At 42.4% G+C, this 20,222-nt stretch overlaps 1 protein-coding gene across 1 annotated transcript; it reads left to right on the forward strand.

The window, feature by feature from the left end:
- Positions 1-6,847: 6,847 nt before the first annotated feature.
- Positions 6,848-14,398, forward strand: C1H6orf62 (chromosome 1 C6orf62 homolog). Its single transcript, XM_033065589.2, has 5 exons — positions 6,848-9,053; positions 10,941-11,117; positions 11,621-11,743; positions 12,467-12,601; positions 13,100-14,398. Exons 1-5 carry the CDS (start codon positions 8,925-8,927, stop codon positions 13,223-13,225), a joined length of 690 nt encoding a protein of 229 aa, XP_032921480.1. The 5' UTR covers positions 6,848-8,924; the 3' UTR covers positions 13,226-14,398.
- The last annotated feature ends 5,824 nt before the right edge of the window (positions 14,399-20,222 follow it).

The raw sequence follows: 20,222 nt of genomic DNA on the forward strand, positions 1-20,222 counted from the left end.
CCATAATGCCCTTCTGCAGTTTTTCAGTTCAGTTCTTGTTATCTTGAATAATATAGTGTCACAAGTAAGCTGTCACCTCACTAAACTTTGTCATCTATACAGGAAATGAAAACACATGTGCAGAAACATCATCTAAATTAACATTGTTCTATTACAGTACTAAAAACAAAAAGTTCATGCTCTTAGGATAGTTTGATTCTTGTTGATTCCGGAAGAAAATTTGAAATTTCCAGGTTTCAAAACACCAGCAGATATGCTTAATTGATCATATATGCACACAAATCCTACCAGCATTGAATGTCCTGTCAGAAAAATCTCAATACAGGTAGTGCCTATATAAGCACAATATAAAAACATTCCTATTTTTACATCTTATGTTTTCTTATACAGAAATTTAAAAATCCAATAAAAACTATATTAAGCATTTAAATTAGAGGCATGCATCAATTTCTGCCATAAATCATACCTAAGAGGCACTGTGGCTGCAATACATAAATTGTACGTCTTGTAAGTACTATGTTTTCAAGTGAAACTTTCTCAGACATCACCTTTTAAAAATTTCGGTTTAATTCATAAAAAGTTTTCAGGTGGATTTACATTTCAGAAGCGGAATAATTGCTTTTGGAGATGCTGGTAATTGGAAAGGTCTGAGGTGATGGGAGATGGGTCTGACATGACAGTCCTGCTTGTTTTTCCTTTTAATTTGTTCCTTGCTGGAGGCATACAGTCTGGAGGTTTATTACAAAGCTGCTATTCCTTCAATTTTTACAGCTGCAGAACATGTCCTCTTATGAACCACTGTGTCCCAAAGTTCAGTCTCTTCAGTTTAAAAGGTTTTTAAAGAACCCCATCTCAGAAAGAACACTGAGAGTTTATTATTAGAAGCTTATTCATAGCCTTAATTGTGGAAAACCGGTATAATGATATAAAAACCTCACAAAAAAAAAAAAAAAAGGCATCCAGGTTACTTTACTGTAATATTTCCCCATTTTGTAGCCAGTTTTAATTTAAATAGAGATTAGGGCATTTTTACATGCAAAAATCTGTCAACCCAATGCTAGCAGAATACATTTTTCTTCAGACTCAGTGCAATATAATGCATTTCAGCTTGTTTTTTTCATAAAAAATAAAACCCTCTGTCATGAATACTTATGACTATTTACACTTCAAGTGAGCTTAAGCAAACACGCCAAGGTTTCCCACAGAGCTCAGCCAATTTGTTAGATTATTCATGGCAGCAGAGAATGTGTACTTTTTAGAGCTTTTGTACTCCATTGCTGTTGATAAATATTATCAGTTTTTACAGCAAATGACAATTTTATAAAAAGCTCCTTGGAGGACTTTATGTGCCTGGGAATGTGGGAATAGGTGGGTCTCCAACAACTTGGGGGGCTTGTATTGCTTATATGCCGGTGTGTAGAAACTTTCTAAGCATTGCAGCAGGAGAGTCTGGACTTGGCTATCTGAATCAAGTGCTGGCAAAGATGTATTTGTACTTGACAGTCACCATGCCTTTTGTCAAGGCCCTTTGTGTACTCTGCAGACAATGATCAAGCTCTGGGCTGCTTAAGGACTTTATTTCTACCTGCCACGTTAAGTACAGGCAAACACTGTAATTTTTTAAATTTTTGTGTATTCTATTATTACATAAATATCATAAATAAGCTCCTGTTTGTTAGTATTTACTGTAAGCAGTGACTGTGTTTGGGATGCAGAGGAACACCCTGGGAGAGGGTGTTTGGAATCTCTGAATCAGTCCAGACCTGTGGCTCTCCGGGTCCCTCGCTGATGTTCTCTCGGCTCTCCTGTCCAATATTTATTTCAGGGATGAGAGGGCTCCCCGCAGTCCGCCGGGTGACAGTAGGTGGCAGCGTGGCATCACGCTTCCCCTCCTTCTGCCTCTTGTTTTTCGTCGTGCTCCGTGTGTCACCGACAAGAAATTCACGGTTTGTCTTCTTTTCCCTGGGTTAATCGGCATGGAAGGCTGCACGCTAGTGAAGCTCGTGGATTATGTGCACGGCACAATCCGTGTACATGGCACAATCCAGGTATAACTCATCAAGCCAACTGGGTTTTGATAATGGCCACTGTTAATAATTAGATCTCTACAGAGAGTACACAATTTTCATGTATTAGAACAAAAGATTGGCCTGTGAAGCGTGATTATGAGTGCCTCAGAGGTGAAAAGTTAAAAAGAAAAATCTATATCTCATCTGGTTATTTTTTCCCTAGTTAAGTACTATGTCACTAAGACATCCCTTAAGACATTGTTAGGTCCTAACCCACAGCTTAAAAAATAGTTGTTTATAAAAGTGCTTTAAGATTTAAAAATTAAACATGCTCTATAAAGGCTGCAAATTAATGACAAGCTAAAGCTATTGTTGACTGCAAGTATTTAGAATATTACAGACTGAACAAATAAAACAAGGTTTTTTCGAATTTTACCCTTGTTCTTGCAAGCATCTGCTGATCAAACACAAACCCTACGTTATATAGAACCAATACCTCACATGCCCAAGAATTTATGTCCCGTTTTATGACCACAGCCCCCTGAAACTAGAAGGTGCGACATAAGGAAGTGCCAAATGAAGCTTAATAGCAACAGCTGTGCCGTAGTGTGCTGGTTTTGGCAGGGGTAGAGTTAATTTTCTTCTGTCCACTGATGTCCATCATGACAAGAGGTGGACAGTGGTGGACAAACCAAGTCATTTTATGATTCTGTGATTCTAAATGGGTCCAGAAAACGATAGAAGCAATGTTGTACACATTAAACACTGACATTTCTTTGCACAAAAGCATTCCTTATGCTTTTCGTTACTTCTTAGAAACAAATGTTTTCTCTGAAATTGAAAAGAGTGAATCAGTATGTTCTGAAGTATATGAAAGAGTTTTAATTACCACCTAATTTGTCTTGTTTGAATTTACAAAGAATACAAATTTATTTTTGTTTGATGCATAAATATTTGGCACTGAATTAATCATAGCTCTCTTTTTGAAGCAAGTAGCTTCAGGGCTGATTCTACTTCTAACATACAGTACAGTATGTACTGTATGTACTGTGGAATGTATAGAAGAAGGTGATAGAGTCCATCTAATCTCTTCCTAAATATGTCTTTAGCATACTTAACAATTTGCAGCAATCTACTAAAAACTAATTATTTACATGAAATAATTATTTTTAAAGTAACTAATCATTAAGCTGGAAATTAAGAGCAGAGGCATTAGAGTACAATCTTGCCCACATGCTTATGAGTAAACATGTCGTTCTGAAAACAGGAATTAGACTCTGAAATTACAGCAATTTTAAGAAAAAAGAAACCCAAAACTACAAGGAGTATCTATAAAGTTATCAACTGTTTTTAATTTGCAGAAAAAGCACAAGCTATTATGCAAATGAGTGCTTGATTTCACTGAAAACAGTGAGGATATAACACGGTGACTAGAAAATACCAGTTCTTCAGAGAAGAGTAGCGAACAACCAGATATTCTAAACTTTCAGTGCTTCTCAAAATTTCATTACTCATTTTCTCTCCCAAGGAATATATTTTTGCCACAAGGTCTTTCCTACCTTCACACGGATCACTGCCCACGCTGCTGGATTCTGTATTTGTGCAGGATGCCAGCCCTGATGTTGTGACTCCAAGTCCTCAGAGGGGTCTGTGTGCACCTGACTCCTCCAAGGGTACAGGACTGCAGCTACATGGTGTTGTACACAGTCCTCCTCACTGGGGGAAAGCCTCAAGGACTCCAGCTGATTAGTCTGTGCTGTGCTAACCAAGCAGAAGCTGGCCCACTCCGCTAGCTGTTTTGCTCAGCCTGGATTTAATGTGCACAAGAAACACTATTTTTGCTGTGTTAATGGGTTTTAAGCCTAAAAAAAAAGAGAACTATTACTGCATATAATGCCACAGCCTTCTTGTCAGGTTTGTTTGTATAACATGCACATTCCTCTCTTCTCAGTGATAAGCCTTAAATTATTTTAAAACAGATTTGAAGAGAAGCAGTCTGTCATTGGATCGAGTGTTATAATTGCAAAATACACACCCAGCTTCCAAGGCCACAAGCTTGTCTTATACATGATGCAACATTGCATAACCAGTATGAAGCACAACAATAATATGCAAGTATGGATCAATAGCATACAAATATTTATTTTGCTAAGTCTTAACTCTCCCTTCATTAAGAGATGTTACTTTTTAACATATGTTTCAACTAAGATGATGATATTTTTCTACCCTATGAACTTCAGCATCTTGCATGATGGAGAAAAAGAAGCACAACTATATAAAAGGAGGACAAGACTCAGCCATTACTCATTAATTTAATAGTGCAAATATTCCTGCATGTAAATGTATAATAAACATACTTGGGTTGGTTAATTTACTCACTTGCGTAAATGTTGTTGGGGTACCTTTACTAGACAATGAGCCAAAAGGAAAAAAATTCTTCTCTGAGCTTGCTAAAGAAAGGAAGTTATCTACATAAAGAGGAGCAGCAGTCTTTACAGAAGGAACCTGGAGTGATTCCAGCTCCCCATCCCTTTCTGAAAGGATTTGAGCAGCCCGAGTTTGCAGAAGACAGGTGGTGGCTGCTTAACATGCAGTACTTTGTACCTGATCTCTCTTTTCCTTTATACACAGACATACACACCCCTGAATATGTATACGTATATATCATTTAAGTATATATATTCCTCTCCTCTAAAGCCCTCCAGAAGAAAAAGTGCTTTTACACTAGCTCTACATTTGACAAAAATTTTTTGGATGCACTCCTCAGCCTGGGGCTGGGCAGCTGCCTGCAGAAGGGCAGCTGGAGCCGCTGGAAGCTGGAAGAAAAGGCCTTCCATTGCCCTGCGCGGGCGGGCAAGGCGGCAGCTCCGTGCGGGGCCGTCAGTGCGGGGCAATCCCCGCGTCAGGCGGGGCCGAGCTCTCGCTGCGGCCGCTGTGCCGGCACAAAGAGGGTCACAGGCCAAGCGTGAGTCACGGCTTAAAATAGCAGCGGGAGCAACACTGCGGCACAAAATGTCGCACAGGGCAGCGTGCAAAACAAAACTGGACCGAACTGGCTGGAAGAGACACTGTCTCCTTCAGGACAGACTGATGTTACGGTGAAAAAACTGTCAGTCGGAAATAGCCACAGAAGTGCAGAGCTAATGAAATCCTATTTACCTGTCTTGCTTTTTACCACCAAATAAATAGTTATTTTCAGTCGGCATTGCCCATTAGGACTGAACAGCAATTTCTGAGCAGGTAAAAATTATGTGTTTCTGCTCTGTTTTTGTTCAAACAGCAGAGGAGTGTTCTGGGCAATGACAGGGAAAGCAAGAGGACTGTTCACATTGGAGGGTCTGACTAGCACCCGGGGCAGACAATGAGGAGCTGAATACTGCTCCTGCCTACAAGACAGGCAGGGGAGAGATGTCCGAGTATGTAGAGAAAGGCGTGCTAAAGCAAAACAACTATTTTGAGGGTCAGAGAAAACAAGGGGGATCGACAGGGATCACAAGTAAGAGACGGGGGGGAAGAAATGTGGAGTTACTGGAGAGTGCCATTGCCGTGCTGCATGTGAGCTTTGAAACAAGACCAAGTGAGAGAGACGGTGCCCGCACTTGTCTTCTGCCTGTAATCTCAGCAATATCGCTGCTGTTCCGGTGAGTCACAGGCGCCAGCTTCCAGGGCAAGGCGGGAGAGACGCGTTCACCCACCCTGGCAGCCCGCGCCTTGCTGTGCCACAAGCCAGCCGGCCAGAGCCACCACAGACCAGCCCTGGGCTCGCTTCGGGAGCAGCCCGGCCGGGCATGTTGGACGGCGAGGTTCCCCTGGCACGCAGGGAAACCTCAGGGCCAGAGAACGGCCGGGCACGGTGCTGGGATGGCGATTCCTCTTACTCCTCCGAGGCCCTGGGCCTTCCCACAGGGAGAACGCTCAACAGCAGGCTGCGTCCTCGCTTCGCTTCCATTGCTTCCATGCCATTCCTCCTTCCTTCCAGAGAACGGCAGAGGAGGGAGGGCATTAGCCTGTCCTTGTAGTGCAGAAATAAAACCGCTTACTTCTCTCCAAGGATTATGTTTGTGTCTCTGGAACAGCAATCACTTGTTTATAAAACTTAGCCAGCTCCTCGGGAAGCGCTGCGGCCGCCAGGGAGGAACACGGACTGTGACGTTGGCACATTGGCTGCTGTGGCCAGATCAGTGCTGCAGACAGCCCCTCGCCATGCCAGCTCTGAACATGTGTTGGACTTTAATTGTTGTTTTATTCACAGCTGTACTTCGCATACGTGGGACGGGCTGAATACAAACCCCGACTGACCACATTACACAAAACATGCCACTACAAGACTTGTTTACCTATAATGTCACCACGCTTAAGGCTGCAACAAGTTTAAGTATTCCCGTAAGGTGACGGAATTTGGGGATCAGGCTGTCGTCGGGTGGCAGGGAGGGGACCTGCCCCGGGCAGATACTTGTACCCGGGGCGGGGTGATGTTCCCTCCTGCCCGTGGCCGTCGTCCCCCTCCCCCCCCTCCGAGAACGGCGTTGAGCAGCCCCATCCGGGTCCTTGTCCCGCGGGCACCACGCGGGGAGAGCGGGCTGTTACACGAAGCGTGACCGTGGGGGGTGGAAGGGAAGAAAGCGCAGGGAAGTACGGACTTCTGGCGCGGTGCGAGCTCGGAGGCGCTCCAAGCCGCTGTTGTACTTTGCTTCCTGCCATTCCCGACAAGGCTTGTCCACGGTGGTTACCGAGGTTGAGTTCTACCGCCTCGACCACAACTGTGCCTCGCCCCCAGGAGGTACAGGCGCTTGGTATGCGCCGGCGGTGCGGGTAGGGCGGCGCCTGTGTGACTCAGGCGCTGCCATTTTGAGGGGTTCGCGGTGCCTGCGCAGCTTCACTCCGCGCTCGCTCCGTGCCGAGGCACAGGCACTCCCGCTCCCTCCTGCCCGCTCCTGCCGTCGCCCTCGAGGACGTCCCGGGACCGCCTGGGCGAAAAGAGGCTCTCCTCAGCCCTTTCATCATTCTTCCCGGCCGTCCCGGTCCTCCTTCGACGCCGCTCCGGGATCTCTCTATGCCCGCCGCCCTCCTCCGTAGGAGCCGCTAGCGCAGGGACAGCGTCCTCTTCCTCCTCCTCCTTCCGCCGCCGTCGCCTCTTCCTCCTCCTCCTTCTCTCTCCGCCACCATTTCCCCACTCCCCGGCTCCGGGGCGCTGAGCTAGACTATGGGGACCAGGTCGGGGCCGAGCAGCGGCAGAGCGGGCGGCCCGGTCACCGTGTCCCCTGCGGCAGGGATGGGGGGGCTCCGCGGCTTCGTGGCTTTATCTTGACATGGCTCCTCTCCGTGCTGCCAGCACCACCACCGCCTCCTCCTCCTCCACTGCTCCTCCTGCGCCCGCCGGCTGCGGGTAGCGAGCGGGCCACGGTCCCGGGCTCTCGTCGGAGCCTCTCAGTCTCTTGCTTAACTAGGGGGGAAGCTTTGGGAGGGGTTCCTTTTTTTTGTTTTTGTTTTTCTTTGTTTTTTGTTCCTTTCTCTCCAGAGAGAGAAGGGGGAGAAATACTTTCCCCCCTCCTCTTCTTAACCTGGTCCGACGAATTTGCTAACCTAAAAACTTTTTAACCCCGACTAATCAAACACCTGGGGAGGGGAAAAAATGTCTGGAGAGAGGAAGAAAATAACCTGATAATTGGGGATTTGCTTTTTTTTTCGGGAGAGGGTGATTTAGAGGTTTAAAATTGCAACCTAGGTTGCAATTTTTTTTTTAAAAAAACCAAACCAAAAACCTCGCAGAAAATTCTGTCACCGAAAAGCAGGAGCAAAACGCACTCCATGTTTTCCGAGTCGTGGCCATGAAGTGAGAGGGGAGAGAGGCGGTGCTGCTGTGGGTGTCCCGCTGCCCCGGGCGCGGCCGCCCTGCGCGCAGAGAGAAGCCGAAGGGAAAGCCAAGAGCGCCGGCCATGCACAGCCTCGGCTGACCGTGCTCGCAGCAGGGAGAGAGGGAAGGATCCCCGGGGGATCAGCAGCCCAGGGAGTGTATGAGGTGTCGGGGGATGTAGGGCTCTCCCACTAGTAGGGAGCCCGGGTTTGTGGCACTGATTCAGGTTTAAGTCTCTCGGTGAGATAATACTTTGAGCCCCTGCCCTCCCCTTGTCAATGGCCATCATGATCCCTCTCCTCTTCGGCAGCAGTAGCCTCAGGGCAAGGATGAGCAGGATGAAGTTAGAAATGACTCCGCTGTCTTTTCTCTTTGCTCCCCTGCAAACCAGCGCTGTGTTGTCTGTAGTTGATTTTGTTGTTGTTGGCGGCAGAGAAATGTCATACTTCCCGGGTTGTGCACTCCTCCTTTGCACCCTTTTCTCTGCTCTCCACCAAGTGTAATAATTTCTAAAGAAAAAGACGGGCAACATAGCAATAGTGGAAGGCTGAGAATAATAATCAGTAGAGTCATGAATCTGGCTGGGGTAAAACGCAATTTGTAATTTCAGCTTCGGGTTTTTTTTTTTGTAAGCAGAGCAAAAGTACCCCCCCATGGATTGGGCTTGTGCCAGTTGCTTTTTATTGTACACATAAATTGTGATAAGATTTGTTTGGGCTTTGTTTATTTTTTTCTCCTTCATTCTTACCCACTTATTCCTGCAGCTAAACTGTTCAAAATTTTTCTCTTCGAAATTCTTTGGGGTTTTTTCCTTGATTTATTGTAAAATCTCTTGTCCAGCCATGGCTGGACAACTACTTTCTTTGTTTCTTGACCCCTCCAATCCGACATTCTCGTAAAATACTGCCTGAGGTGCGGGTTTGGGTTATATTAGCGTTTGATCTATTCAGTTGTATTAGCAGGAATCAAACGACTTGTTTCCGTTGTACTTAAGTCTTACGAAAAGGTGCCCATAGTTTAGCGACAGTTTCCAAAGGCTTTAGTACCATCTGTATTACAAAATGGGGGACCCAAACTCCCGGAAGAAACAAGCTCTGAACAGACTTCGTGCTCAGCTTAGAAAGAAAAAAGAATCTTTAGCTGACCAGTTTGACTTCAAGATGTACATTGCCTTTGTGTTCAAAGACAAGGTAACTTGGTTTTGAAGTGTGTCTGTGTGTTGTGTTTCATATGTTTCAAAGTCTTGCTGTCTAATTGCATCAAATGTTTTGTCCTTAACAGATTCTATTGGCTTTTAATTTTTTTTAACTGCTAATTGCTATAATACTCACTTAGTTCGTGTTTGTCGTTTTGTCCCTTTGTATTTTGTGGTTTTGTAACGCAGAGGGTTCCGGTGGCTCATTAAATGGTTACTTGGTAACTTCTGCATTGGGTAGATATTTTTCAAAGTTAACACTGTAACTCGTTAAGCCTAATTGGGGTCTGACCTGCACAATTGCTGGCTGCGAACAGTTGGGCTGTAAAGGGAATCTGGCTGGGGCGATTGCCGAGTGTGTTTTATCTGGTGAAAGCAGAAGAGAAGACCTGGCAGTTGAAGGGAGGAGTCGCAAGATGTGGTGTGGAAATGGCCCAAGTGCGCAGGCACTTGTGGCACTCCCACTGTCATTTTGAAAGGGAGTGGGGAGGGCAAGGAGGAAATCCTCATTTGCTTGGCTGCCTTCTCTGCTGCTGGATGCTGCACATCTGGGTGGGGAACTGGGGCTTTCTAAAGCCAGCTATAGACCCGCAGTTATGGGAGAGTTTTTATCCACAGAATGTTAAGGGAAGTAGGTACTTGGAGGAAGTGAATGTGCTGAACAAATGATGAGGAAGTGAAGATAGAAACAAATGGCAACAGAGTGCATAATGCACAAAATGCGTGTAGATGAACTCTGAAATAGTTTAATCTTCTCATATGTATAGATTTTGCATTTGCTCTAATAATTAGGTGTTTTGAATTAATACTTTTCCTTGAAAAGCTTCTTTAAAATTCCTGAGTTCAGTTTGCTTTTGTTTGTCAGTTCTAGTGCAAGCAGAGATGGATATGGTGAGGTATAATTTCTGGGTACTGTGTCGTAGTAACAGAAAAATTAATGTTTAAGCAGTGGCAACAATTAGATTTTCTTAAATGACACAGCTTTAACTCTTTTAGTTGGACATTGGTATTACTTTTTGGTTGCTTAGTAGAAATTCATTGCAAATGCCTGTTTAAAATCCTGTTCTATTTGCTTGTACCACAGTGTACTGAAGATGTCCATCCCATACCAGTTTGCCTAAAGTAGGAGTTCAGCTCAAGTTAGCTTGGTCAGCAAATAGTTGCCTGTTATCTGTGTTCTGATGGGGGGGAAGGGAAGTGGGACATTATTTGGTAAAATGGACTTCGTGTCTTAAATAGATCAAGACTTCTAATGAGCTGTAAGAAAGCTGTTTAGAAACAGACACTTCAGTGATTTTACATTCTCATATTATTTTGGCCTTGCTTGAGAGATGCTGAAATATTTGTAGCAAGTATAAAAGTAATTTATCAAATTAAAGTTATTTAGCAAATGAAAATAGTCCTCCTTTGAGAAGATTATAACTAGCTTCAGATGGGATCTCAATCACCTGCTGTCACCAAATGTGACAATGAAAGATTTCACTTTTCATAAAAGGACAACTGTAAAAAACTGGAAAGGAGAAAAAGGTATTATTTGATTGGTATTTGCAGAGAGAAGCTTGCAGAGGTTCTTAGTCATCCCAGGGTCACGTACTCTACTTAAAGAAGGAGCAATTCTGTTAATGTTTAGATAGAGTTTTAGTGTTTGCAAGATTGGAATGTAAATCTGCATTTTTAGAGACTACACAAACCTGTTCAACTTTTATAAAAGTTGTCAGTCTGATTCTGTTCAATTTATAAACTTCCGCATGTAAATTTTAGCGAGGTTTGTGTCAAAGTCCTGTGTACTTTACACATTTATACAGAAAATCCCAAAATAAACTGTTATCTATAGTTTCGTAGAAAGGTTTATAATCTCAAAGTAATCTGTGCTTTTTTTCAGAAGAAAAAGTCAGCGCTTTTTGAAGTGTCTGAAGTGATACCAGTCATGACCAATAACTATGAAGAAAATATCCTGAAAGGTGTGCGGGATTCCAGCTATTCTTTGGAAAGTTCCTTAGAGCTTCTGCAGAAGGATGTAGTACAGCTCCATGCACCCCGCTACCAGTCCATGCGCAGGGTAAGGCTCCTTCTTACACCTCCTGAAATACCTTTTCAGCACTTGTGCTTTTCCTTGTGAATCTTAAGGCTGATCCTGCCTTTTTGTTTTCTCATTTGCTGCGTGAGGGCTCTGTGGGCCTGTATTCATGGGGTCTAGTTTGAAGGGTAGCAGTGGAGTAATAACAGTTCTGAAACTGCTTCAATATGTGTCTCCCTGTCTTTGTCCTTTAGGAGGCTTTTGTTAATAATACTTGCAACGACAACTGCTGTACAACTAAGTGGTTTTGCTTTATGAATATTGGAAGACAGTCTTTGCTAATGTTTTCTTAAAGTTGTAGTTTATATTAAATGGGTACTGATACTAAAATTCAGTGGAAGGCAAGGAAGACTTCAGTTGTGGTATGAGTAATACAAATGGAAAATCAAACAAATGTTGTATAAATTGTGTGCCTGTTTAGTTAAGTTGCTTATGTGTCTTTGACCACTGGAGAGAATGTAAGTACAGAACTTTCCTGCTCACAGGATGTGATCGGCTGTACCCAGGAGATGGACTTCATTCTATGGCCTCGTAATGATATTGAGAAGATAGTCTGTCTCCTGTTCTCTCGGTGGAAGGGATCTGATGAACCCTTTAGGCCTGTTCAGGTATTTGGTTTTGGGTTTTGACTTCACTAACTAACTTATTCCTGGAGGGAGTGTTCTCTTTAACCATTAAGTTGATAAGGTGTGCCAGTTCTGTGGATGTTAGAAAAATGTGCTGTCTGGTTTTATTTATAAAGCAAGTCGGTGTTCTGAATGCCAAATTCTGCCTTCTGTTTTTATGCACCGTTGTATTAGCCCTTCCAAAATGTAAGTTTCCAAAGGATCTTTGCAAATGACATGTATGTATAAGTGCATACAGTGTGTTTGTATATTTAAGAGTGGATTAGATGTACCTCTTAGTGCAATTGAAACTTTGTCAAATGTGATGGTATTGTTAAGGTTTTGTCAGTATTCCAAATTGTGGTATTTGATTGGATGGAAGGGTGAGATGGATGGAACTTTTGCATTATAATTTAATCTAGAAATTGTTGCACAGGGATCTTCTGCCACAGGAAGGTAAATTGGGTTTTATGTATGCTGCAGGTAAAGTTGTATCTTTGAATTGTTAATATGTCATTGCAATGGATGATGTCAGTGTTGGCAGAATGAAGTCAGGGGATTCTTTAAATTGTGTCAAGACACTGCCATGGTCCCCAGTTTCTGCTTTTCAGAATAGATGAGAAAAGGAAAAAAACAAAAGTGGTTGTGAAGCCCCAGGTTGAAGGAAATTAATGGGTTACACATTATATTGAAAAATATTTTATTTCTGTCCCTCACACCGTGCAGGCCAAGTTTGAGTTTCATCATGGTGACTATGAAAAACAGTTTCTGCATGTTCTGAGCCGAAAGGACAAGACTGGAATTGTTGTCAACAACCCTAACCAGTCAGTGTTTCTCTTCATTGACAGACAGCACTTGCAGGTAAGTTTCTTTTGTTCTCGTCTTAACAGGTGTAATTCAATCACAAAAAGCTTTTTCTTCTTGGGAACATCAGTGATTTTGCTGCAAGTGCTCAAGTAGAAAAACTGATCATGCATTCATGATTGCATTTTGGCAGTTTCAGGGGAAATGCTATAAATAGGTCACTACGTGCAAAAACTAACTATGGACCACATATGTGTTTGCATAGAATTAATGTTCTTGTATTAAAAATTAAATAAGTTCTAAAATAGGCTAACAATATTTAAGAAAAATTAAAGTATTGGTTTGGTTTGGGTGACAATGTGGAAATAATTCAAGTGAAGAACGAACAAAATAGTGAAAACACTTTATGCTTTAGAGTTTGCGGACTAACTTTAAACTCAGACTGTTTATATGTATGAAAAAGTCAATTTTAAATGTCTTGTGGGGGGTCTGCCTATTAGTGCTGAGTTAGCTTCTTGGCTTAATACCTTCTATTTGGGTTTTCTTTGCCTCTAGACTCCAAAAAACAAAGCTACAATCTTCAAGTTATGCAGCATCTGCCTGTACCTGCCACAGGAGCAGCTCACTCACTGGACGGTTGGTACCATAGAGGATCACCTCCGTCCTTACATGCCAGAGTAAGGTACTGGCCAGCAAAATGGGGAAGATCACAGAATGCAGCAGTGGATTTTCACTTTCCTCACCACTTTATTCTTTCAGAATTTAGAAGAAAATGGACTCATGTTCAGAACACTATACATTGTGAAACTTGATCATCCTGGATTTTTTTAATCATTTGTATCTCAGAACTTTGCAGTTTTTTTTTTTTTAAACATGTTTTCTGCATGGACCTTGTGAAAGAGAGGATGCTCTGCACACTTCTGCACTGCATCAGCATCTTACTAAAATGTGAAATGAAGGGACTGTACATTGAAACAAATGTATCCGAAAGCACAAGGTGATCGTTTGTGGTGGTGTTCCCATTTGTGCTGGTCATGCCCCCTAACATCTCTAATGTTAACCATCAGTATTTTGAGGGTGAGAAGTGAATGTAATGGGTATAAAAGCCTTATAGCTTTGCTGTTAATGATTGTATCGAAGAGCACTATCATTCATTCTAATGAACGAAGTAGTGGCTATTACAATAAGAAGTGTGGGAAAGAAATCTTTTTTTTTTTTAAAAAAAAAGGCATCTCATTTAATGTATAGGCATTTTCTGCCTCTTTTATTTTGCTGGGCCATGTCTTAAGTTTACTGGCACTTCTGTTTTGGATCTCTTTCCCCAAGTTGCTGTATAACTGTATGAAGGTATTCTTTTGAGTTGGATGCATTTATGCAGATGAGGCAGACCTGGAGTCTGAAGTTGCTAAAGCAGCTCAAAAAAAAGGTAAAATAATAGCTGCAGAAACAATGTTGGTAGAGGATTATTTTTTCTTGAGAGTTGAGACTTGTAAACTTGCAGGTGAACTGTGCAGGAAATACTGGTTTCTAAAACATTTCTTATGGAAAACCCATTGAGGTTTGTTTTTTTTTTTCTTTTGGAATAGACATTATAAACCAATGTAAAATAGTGTTTGGAGTGTCAAAAGTTGGTTCTGACAGAACATTTTAAGATTGTGCAATGATAAAAGGAAGACTACTGTATAGTTTTGATGACAAAGAAGGCTCTGCTTAAGGGTTGAGTACTTTACTGGAGTAAAACTGCATAAGCCTACTCCCTTTGGATAAAACTAGTGCTTACCTGTTTAAAACTTGTATTTAGCTTTTGTTTGGAATTGGAAAAAATTGGAAATTAAATAAATTAGGTGAAAGATGTCTGGTGTTATTTATGGAAATCCTATTAATTGGATCTTAGTAGCATCTTGCAACTTAAAGAGTGTCACCCACTAAAACCAGTGAAAATGTACAGACTGTAAAATGTTAAGATCAGCAAAGATCAGTGGCAAAGGTGTTCTTGCAAATGTGGGCCATGTTTTGAAAATTACTGGTCAGAAATAATGGCATTACTATGTCTCACTGTATTGGTACTGAAGTATTTTTACTTCCTTGGTTATAAGTTCCTACAGGTTAATATGAAGCACCCTAGAAAAACACCACCTGAAAGCTTCAACTTCACTTTCATAGTTGCCTTAAGTTACAAAGAAATATCTTGAAAATGCTACTCTTCAAATGCTAAGACTTTCTAAAATATTTAGTAACCACCATACCTGCTAATAGTACTAAATATTTCTCAACTTTAAGTGCTTCTTCTTTGAATGACCTGTAAGACATCATACAAAATCTTCACATGGAGCTTGAGCTAGGTTTCATAGCGTCTGGAACATTCAAGTTTCAGGAGTTTAGAATTTGCTTCCTAGGTGCCATTCTTTGTTCTTAATTTGTCTTTTTGGACATCATCTCACCACAGTGAGAATAGGACCATAGTTACTGTGATCAGCAAACAAGTGACAGTCCTTGCATTAGGAATCTTGGTTTCTTCAATCTGATTTCTCTTAGAAGAAGCTTCAAGATGCTGGCCTGAGTGGCTCTGTACAGTGCTTTCCATTACATGAAACAACCTGTTCAAGTTAATTGCTTTTTTAGTTCTGTACAGGATGTGTAAGAAGCTGCTCATTTGTTCCTCATGACAAGCCATACCATGCTTCCTTGGGAGAACATAGGATTAGAGGAAACAAAACCTTTGAATAATTTTGTTAAATGTGGCCTGTACTCCCCAGCCAGCAAACCTTATGCTTTTGCTGTGCTGTCAGAGCGAGTTGAGAACCATCTGCATTGTCTAAGTAGTGGGGGAAAAAAGATAAAGGGGACCAACAAGTTTTAGAGCATGAGAATGTTGGGGAATATGTGAGTTTGTTCTTGTATCATTTGGCATCTTTGAAGAGTTTCTCTCCCCTTAAACAGGATGGCTTTTGAGGGAAGAGGTTCAATTCTTGTTCCACTCTTTCTCAATGGAACTTCCAGTTCAGCAAAATGCCCTTCAGAAGTGAATGGAAGTAGTATTACCAGCTTTTGGTTTCAGGCCCTCTTTATATCAGCTTAATGGCTTTTTGGTAGTCTTTTTTCCAAATGTTGATTTTTATCTTACAAAACTAATTTTCCAAAGCACAGTTTATGATAGTGTGCATCTTATTTTTGGAGCTGTTTGTAAATACAGAAAGGCTCTCCTAAAAGAATTTTAGTTACTACCTACTGTCAACTGCTTTTGTGGCTCCCTTGGACATACTAATACCAAGAACTGAAATACACTCAATATTGCATCTGAATATGGGAGTTTAACAGGGCTGTTGCTTAAGAATTTGTCATGAGACCTCGGTAAATGCCAGAGGGGCAGGGATAAATTAAGTAGACAGAATGCCATTAAATGTTACATGCATCTCAGTGAATTGTTGGGCGAAGGGAAACTTGCATCCGGTGCTTCCTGGATGATAAGCTTCTTAAATGTTATAGTCTGTACCTGACTGTGAAGCTTCACTTCTCAAGGTTCTTCAGCTGTGCAGGAATTACCAAAATATGGTGAGATGGACAGAACTACTGTACAAGTACTGCCAAAATGCAACAGGCCTATAGTTAGTTGGGAGTTGATGCCCTTTGTCATGTGTGTCTCAAAGTATAAGTTACCTCTCAAAAGCTATTTTATAGCTTTTCCATGTTTATAAAATAACACTAATTTATGTTAAGTGCTATATCAGGTAGTAGAAACACACTGGGATTAGTCAGTACTTATCTTAAGAAAAGGAGAAAATTGGTTACTAATCTTTGGAGCATTGAAAGTTTTAGATCAAAGATACTGATTTCTTGCTGCAAGTTTATTTTTTTCATTGCAAAATATTAATTGTTAGAAAAATGGCAGGTGGAAAGATGAAAATTAGAACTTGTCAAATGACCTAGACTTTTAAAAAAATTGCATTTCCAAAAGACCTACTTGATTGTACTTTGAAAATACAAACCTGAGGATCAGCCTGCACTACAGTAAGTGCCTATGGTCCCTAGGAGTGACTGCATCTTTTCCTTGACACATAAGGTGCAATGTTTTAGTTTTGAAATTACTTTAAAACATCATACAAATGCCATAAACCTGGCCCTTGCACGTACTTGCAGCTTGTGAGCTCTGCAGGCATCCTTTCCTTCCCACCCCTGTTCTGCTGCCAGGAGAACACTGCTTTTCCTTGTGCTTGTGTGCCGAGTCATTTAGGCTTCTTGCAGTTACTGAACACCAGCTTATGTTCAATCAGGATTTGCAGGGTTGAACAGCTGAACACTGAAAGGTTTTTTGCCTCTTAATAGTGAGATTACTCTAATGGACTGTTAGAGGTTTTATTTAATATTGCATTAACGTTACTGCTGTTGAACACGATATTGAAGTCCACAATGAGTAGAGTACATTTATGTTCACTAAGTAGATAGACATGCCATATGAGTTTACTTAATTGCTATTTACTTTTATTAGCTTGGAAGATCACCTCAGATTTTTCATTTTGCATTTATTGCAGCAGTAAATTCACAGGCTGTGTAAGCCTACAGATTCTTGCACAGCTTTCTGGAGTGAAGTAATGAGACAAAACATTATTAAAACCCTTCAAGTCTGCAGCAGTAGGTGCTGCTTTCTGCTTTGTGCACCACAGCTGAGAGGGAGCTCAGGAGGCTCTGGGGTAGTGCACATGCTGTGGAGAGAGGGCTGTATCAGCTCTACAGGTTAACTGTTTTCTCTTCTGCTTGGGTGACAAATGCTTTTTAGGGCTGAAGATATCCGTGGCCTACTTCTGCTTGGAAGGGATTTACATATGGAAAGGTCCCTTAATTTAAGCACAATTACTGTATGCCAGAGCACCCACTGAACAAATTGCTCTTCTGGACTCCTGAAATCTATTCAAGCAGCTACTGCTTTTAAGCAAAAGAAATTAAAGAGCCACAACTTTACTACAGTGTTACAAGCCCCAGGTAGTGTCTTTATTAAACAAAAATAGGGGTCTTTTTGTTTGGTTGAGTTAATTTACTTTTGTTTTTGGTTTTTTTTGTTTTTTTTTTTTTTTTGTTGTTGTTTTTTCCTGAATGATAGCAAATGTGATAAAAGCTGGCAGGTAATTTATTGCTTTAAGTGAGAACTACGTCTGCTGCTGTGTCCCACAACCATGGCAGCTTGGGATCCTGGGCTGGTGGTAGCAGTGGTACAGTGAATGCACTGCAGAGTCATGAAGGTGATAACTGTCACCATGTTGGCCCTGAACTCAAGTAGCAAAATAGGCATCTAAGTGGTTCTTTTTTTCCTTTCCATGGACTATGAGGCAAGGGAGAGGCTTGGAGGGTTCTGGATAAACGTTTCTTTTTGCAGATGGAAATTCTAAAATTATGAATGATATAATGCAGTTGGAAATTCTTCCGTATGCCCTGGCTCAGAGCCAGTCACTGAAGCTGAAGAGATTTGAACTGCTGTTCAGAACAGTTACTTAACAGCCTAATTCACCTCACATCCCTATCCTCCCTGCCCCCATCCCTGTTAGATTTGTGGTTTGTGAATTTGAGAATTGTAAACCAGCAGCTGTGCCATGAGACCCCTGTGATGGGTGACTCGACCTAAAAGACTTAGGAGTTCTGATAGTTCAACACTTGTTTCAGCAGTGACACCCTTCCTTATCTTCTCCCTAGTTTATCACTGACATCTTCCCAAGAGCTGGAATCCTTAATGACTAAACCCCTTCTCAATGCATCTTAATCTGTGATCTGTATCTGCCCTGATTAGCATCTGGACCCCTGGTTCCAAATGCCAGTGGGGACAAGCCTGTTCCCATTCCTTATTTTCTCAAGGCATCTGCGAAGCACAGCTGTACATGTTGCAAGCCCGTGGGTGTCAGTCTGAATGCATTTGTGCAATAGCAGTGATGTGAAGCCAGCGTGAAACACTTGGCTGGACAGGGCACTGCAAGAAGTGGCAAGATGAAGTTACTTTCACTGAGAGAGACAAACTTGTTCCTCAACATTTTGTACCACTACATGGCCTCCATAAGAACAGACATCTAGACACAAGTACAACTTAGGTGTTTGGTGTATTCAAAAGGAAAACCCTAAAACAGAACAAACTCCAGTATGGGAGGGCTGGTCTCATTTTTAGCTGTTAAAATACAAAACTTGCAGTTTTCTGTTAGTTACTGGATGCATAATCTGGTATACTACTAAGACTCACAAGATGAGCTCATGAAATCACTTTATTTGCTTGCTTGCAAGGGAATTATGCCTAAATCTGCAGTGATGGAACCAGGTCAAACCCCCCAGGAGGTCTGTTTGTCCTGATGCCAGGTGGAGCCATGTACTACTTGTCCTTATTATGGTATTTTGTTTCCATTGCTTTGAGATTCAGCTAAGGTAAGATACTGATTTTTCAACATGTAGGTTAGAGTGGAATCAGTAAAGAACACTTCCAAGTATTAAGTCTGATGCTTGACAGTTTACTCTCAAAGCTAGGCAAGCTCAATGGTGGCAACTCCTACAATCATCTCTGTACCTGAGTTCAGTTGTGAAATAAAGTACGAGGTCAGCATACTGCTGCTGGTGAAGGATAGCAGACAAGGTTGTCTTAAAATAATCCATTTAATTAACTGCTTCTGAAATAACTGGCCTGCATATTAATGATGCCCCTCTTATTAATTAGGCAATACTAAAATACTGTTGAATAGTCTGTTGTAAAGGAGAAGAGAATTCACTTGTTATTTCAGGAAGGTTTATTTCTGTTTCCCTCACAGCCTGAAACAGTCCTTGCCAGGCTTGAATGGGAGCATGAATGTTGTTTCCGTGTTGAGGTTTGCCAATCTCAATTGGCCTGGACGCTTTTCAGTTGTAATTATGTAGATATGATGAATGCTAAGTGATAGAATGGGACCACTTAACTCTGATAGGCTCCTGAGGCAGCCAGCGCTGATTGAGGGAAGTCGTGTTAAGTGGCAGTGGGACACCTACACAAGGACAGAGTGGCCCCAGCACACAGAACTGAGAGTGTTCTCAATATTTTGGCACATATTGAATTTGGCACCTCCTTCATTCTCACCCTCTGTCTTTTATTTCAGGTACAGTAATTTCATGACCATAAGGCGCACCGGACTATAAGGCGCACTTTTTTTTTGCAGCGAGGCTCCGCCCCCAACTCACCCCGCGTGGTTGCTGGCCGAGGCCCTGCCTCAACCCAGCAGCCATTGGCCCCCGGGCCTGCCTCCACCCAGCAGGGGCGGTGCCACGGGCCCCCAGGCCCGCCTTCACCTGGCAGCCATGGGCCCCCGGGACTGCCTGGACCCGGGAGGGGGGGGTTCCACAGGCCCCCTGGCCCGCCTCCACCCAGCAGGGGCGGTGCTGCGGGCCCCTGGGCCCGCCTCCAGCCGGCTGCCATGGCACTGCCGGCTCCCCCACGGCTCACAGCTCACACTTCTGGGTAGGCAAATGTCACAACTTTGTACATCAGGTAAGGCACACCGGACTATAAGGCGCACTTCCGGGTTCCAGGGAAAATTTTAGTCAAAAGGGTGCGCCTTATAGTCGTGAAATTACTGTAATTGCAGAGGAACTGGAGACACTTAAGACTCCTAACAGTGCACCAGGCTGAGGGAGATGTGACATGAGAATTTCGCACATTGCAGAATCTAGCTCTGATGAGCAA

This window comes from Catharus ustulatus, chromosome 1, assembly GCF_009819885.2.
Source record: "Catharus ustulatus isolate bCatUst1 chromosome 1, bCatUst1.pri.v2, whole genome shotgun sequence".
Taxonomy (NCBI): Eukaryota; Metazoa; Chordata; class Aves; order Passeriformes; family Turdidae; genus Catharus; species Catharus ustulatus.

Excerpts from the sequence above, each read along its gene's own strand:
- C1H6orf62 (XM_033065589.2), top strand. The coding sequence starts at position 8,925 with ATGGGGGACCCAAACTCCCGGAAGAAACAAGCTCTGAACAGACTTCGT. Across the intron at positions 11,744-12,466 it reads AACCCTTTAGGCCTGTTCAG|GCCAAGTTTGAGTTTCATCA; the intron begins GTATTTGGTTTT and ends CACACCGTGCAG. Across the intron at positions 12,602-13,099 it reads TTGACAGACAGCACTTGCAG|ACTCCAAAAAACAAAGCTAC; the intron begins GTAAGTTTCTTT and ends CTTTGCCTCTAG.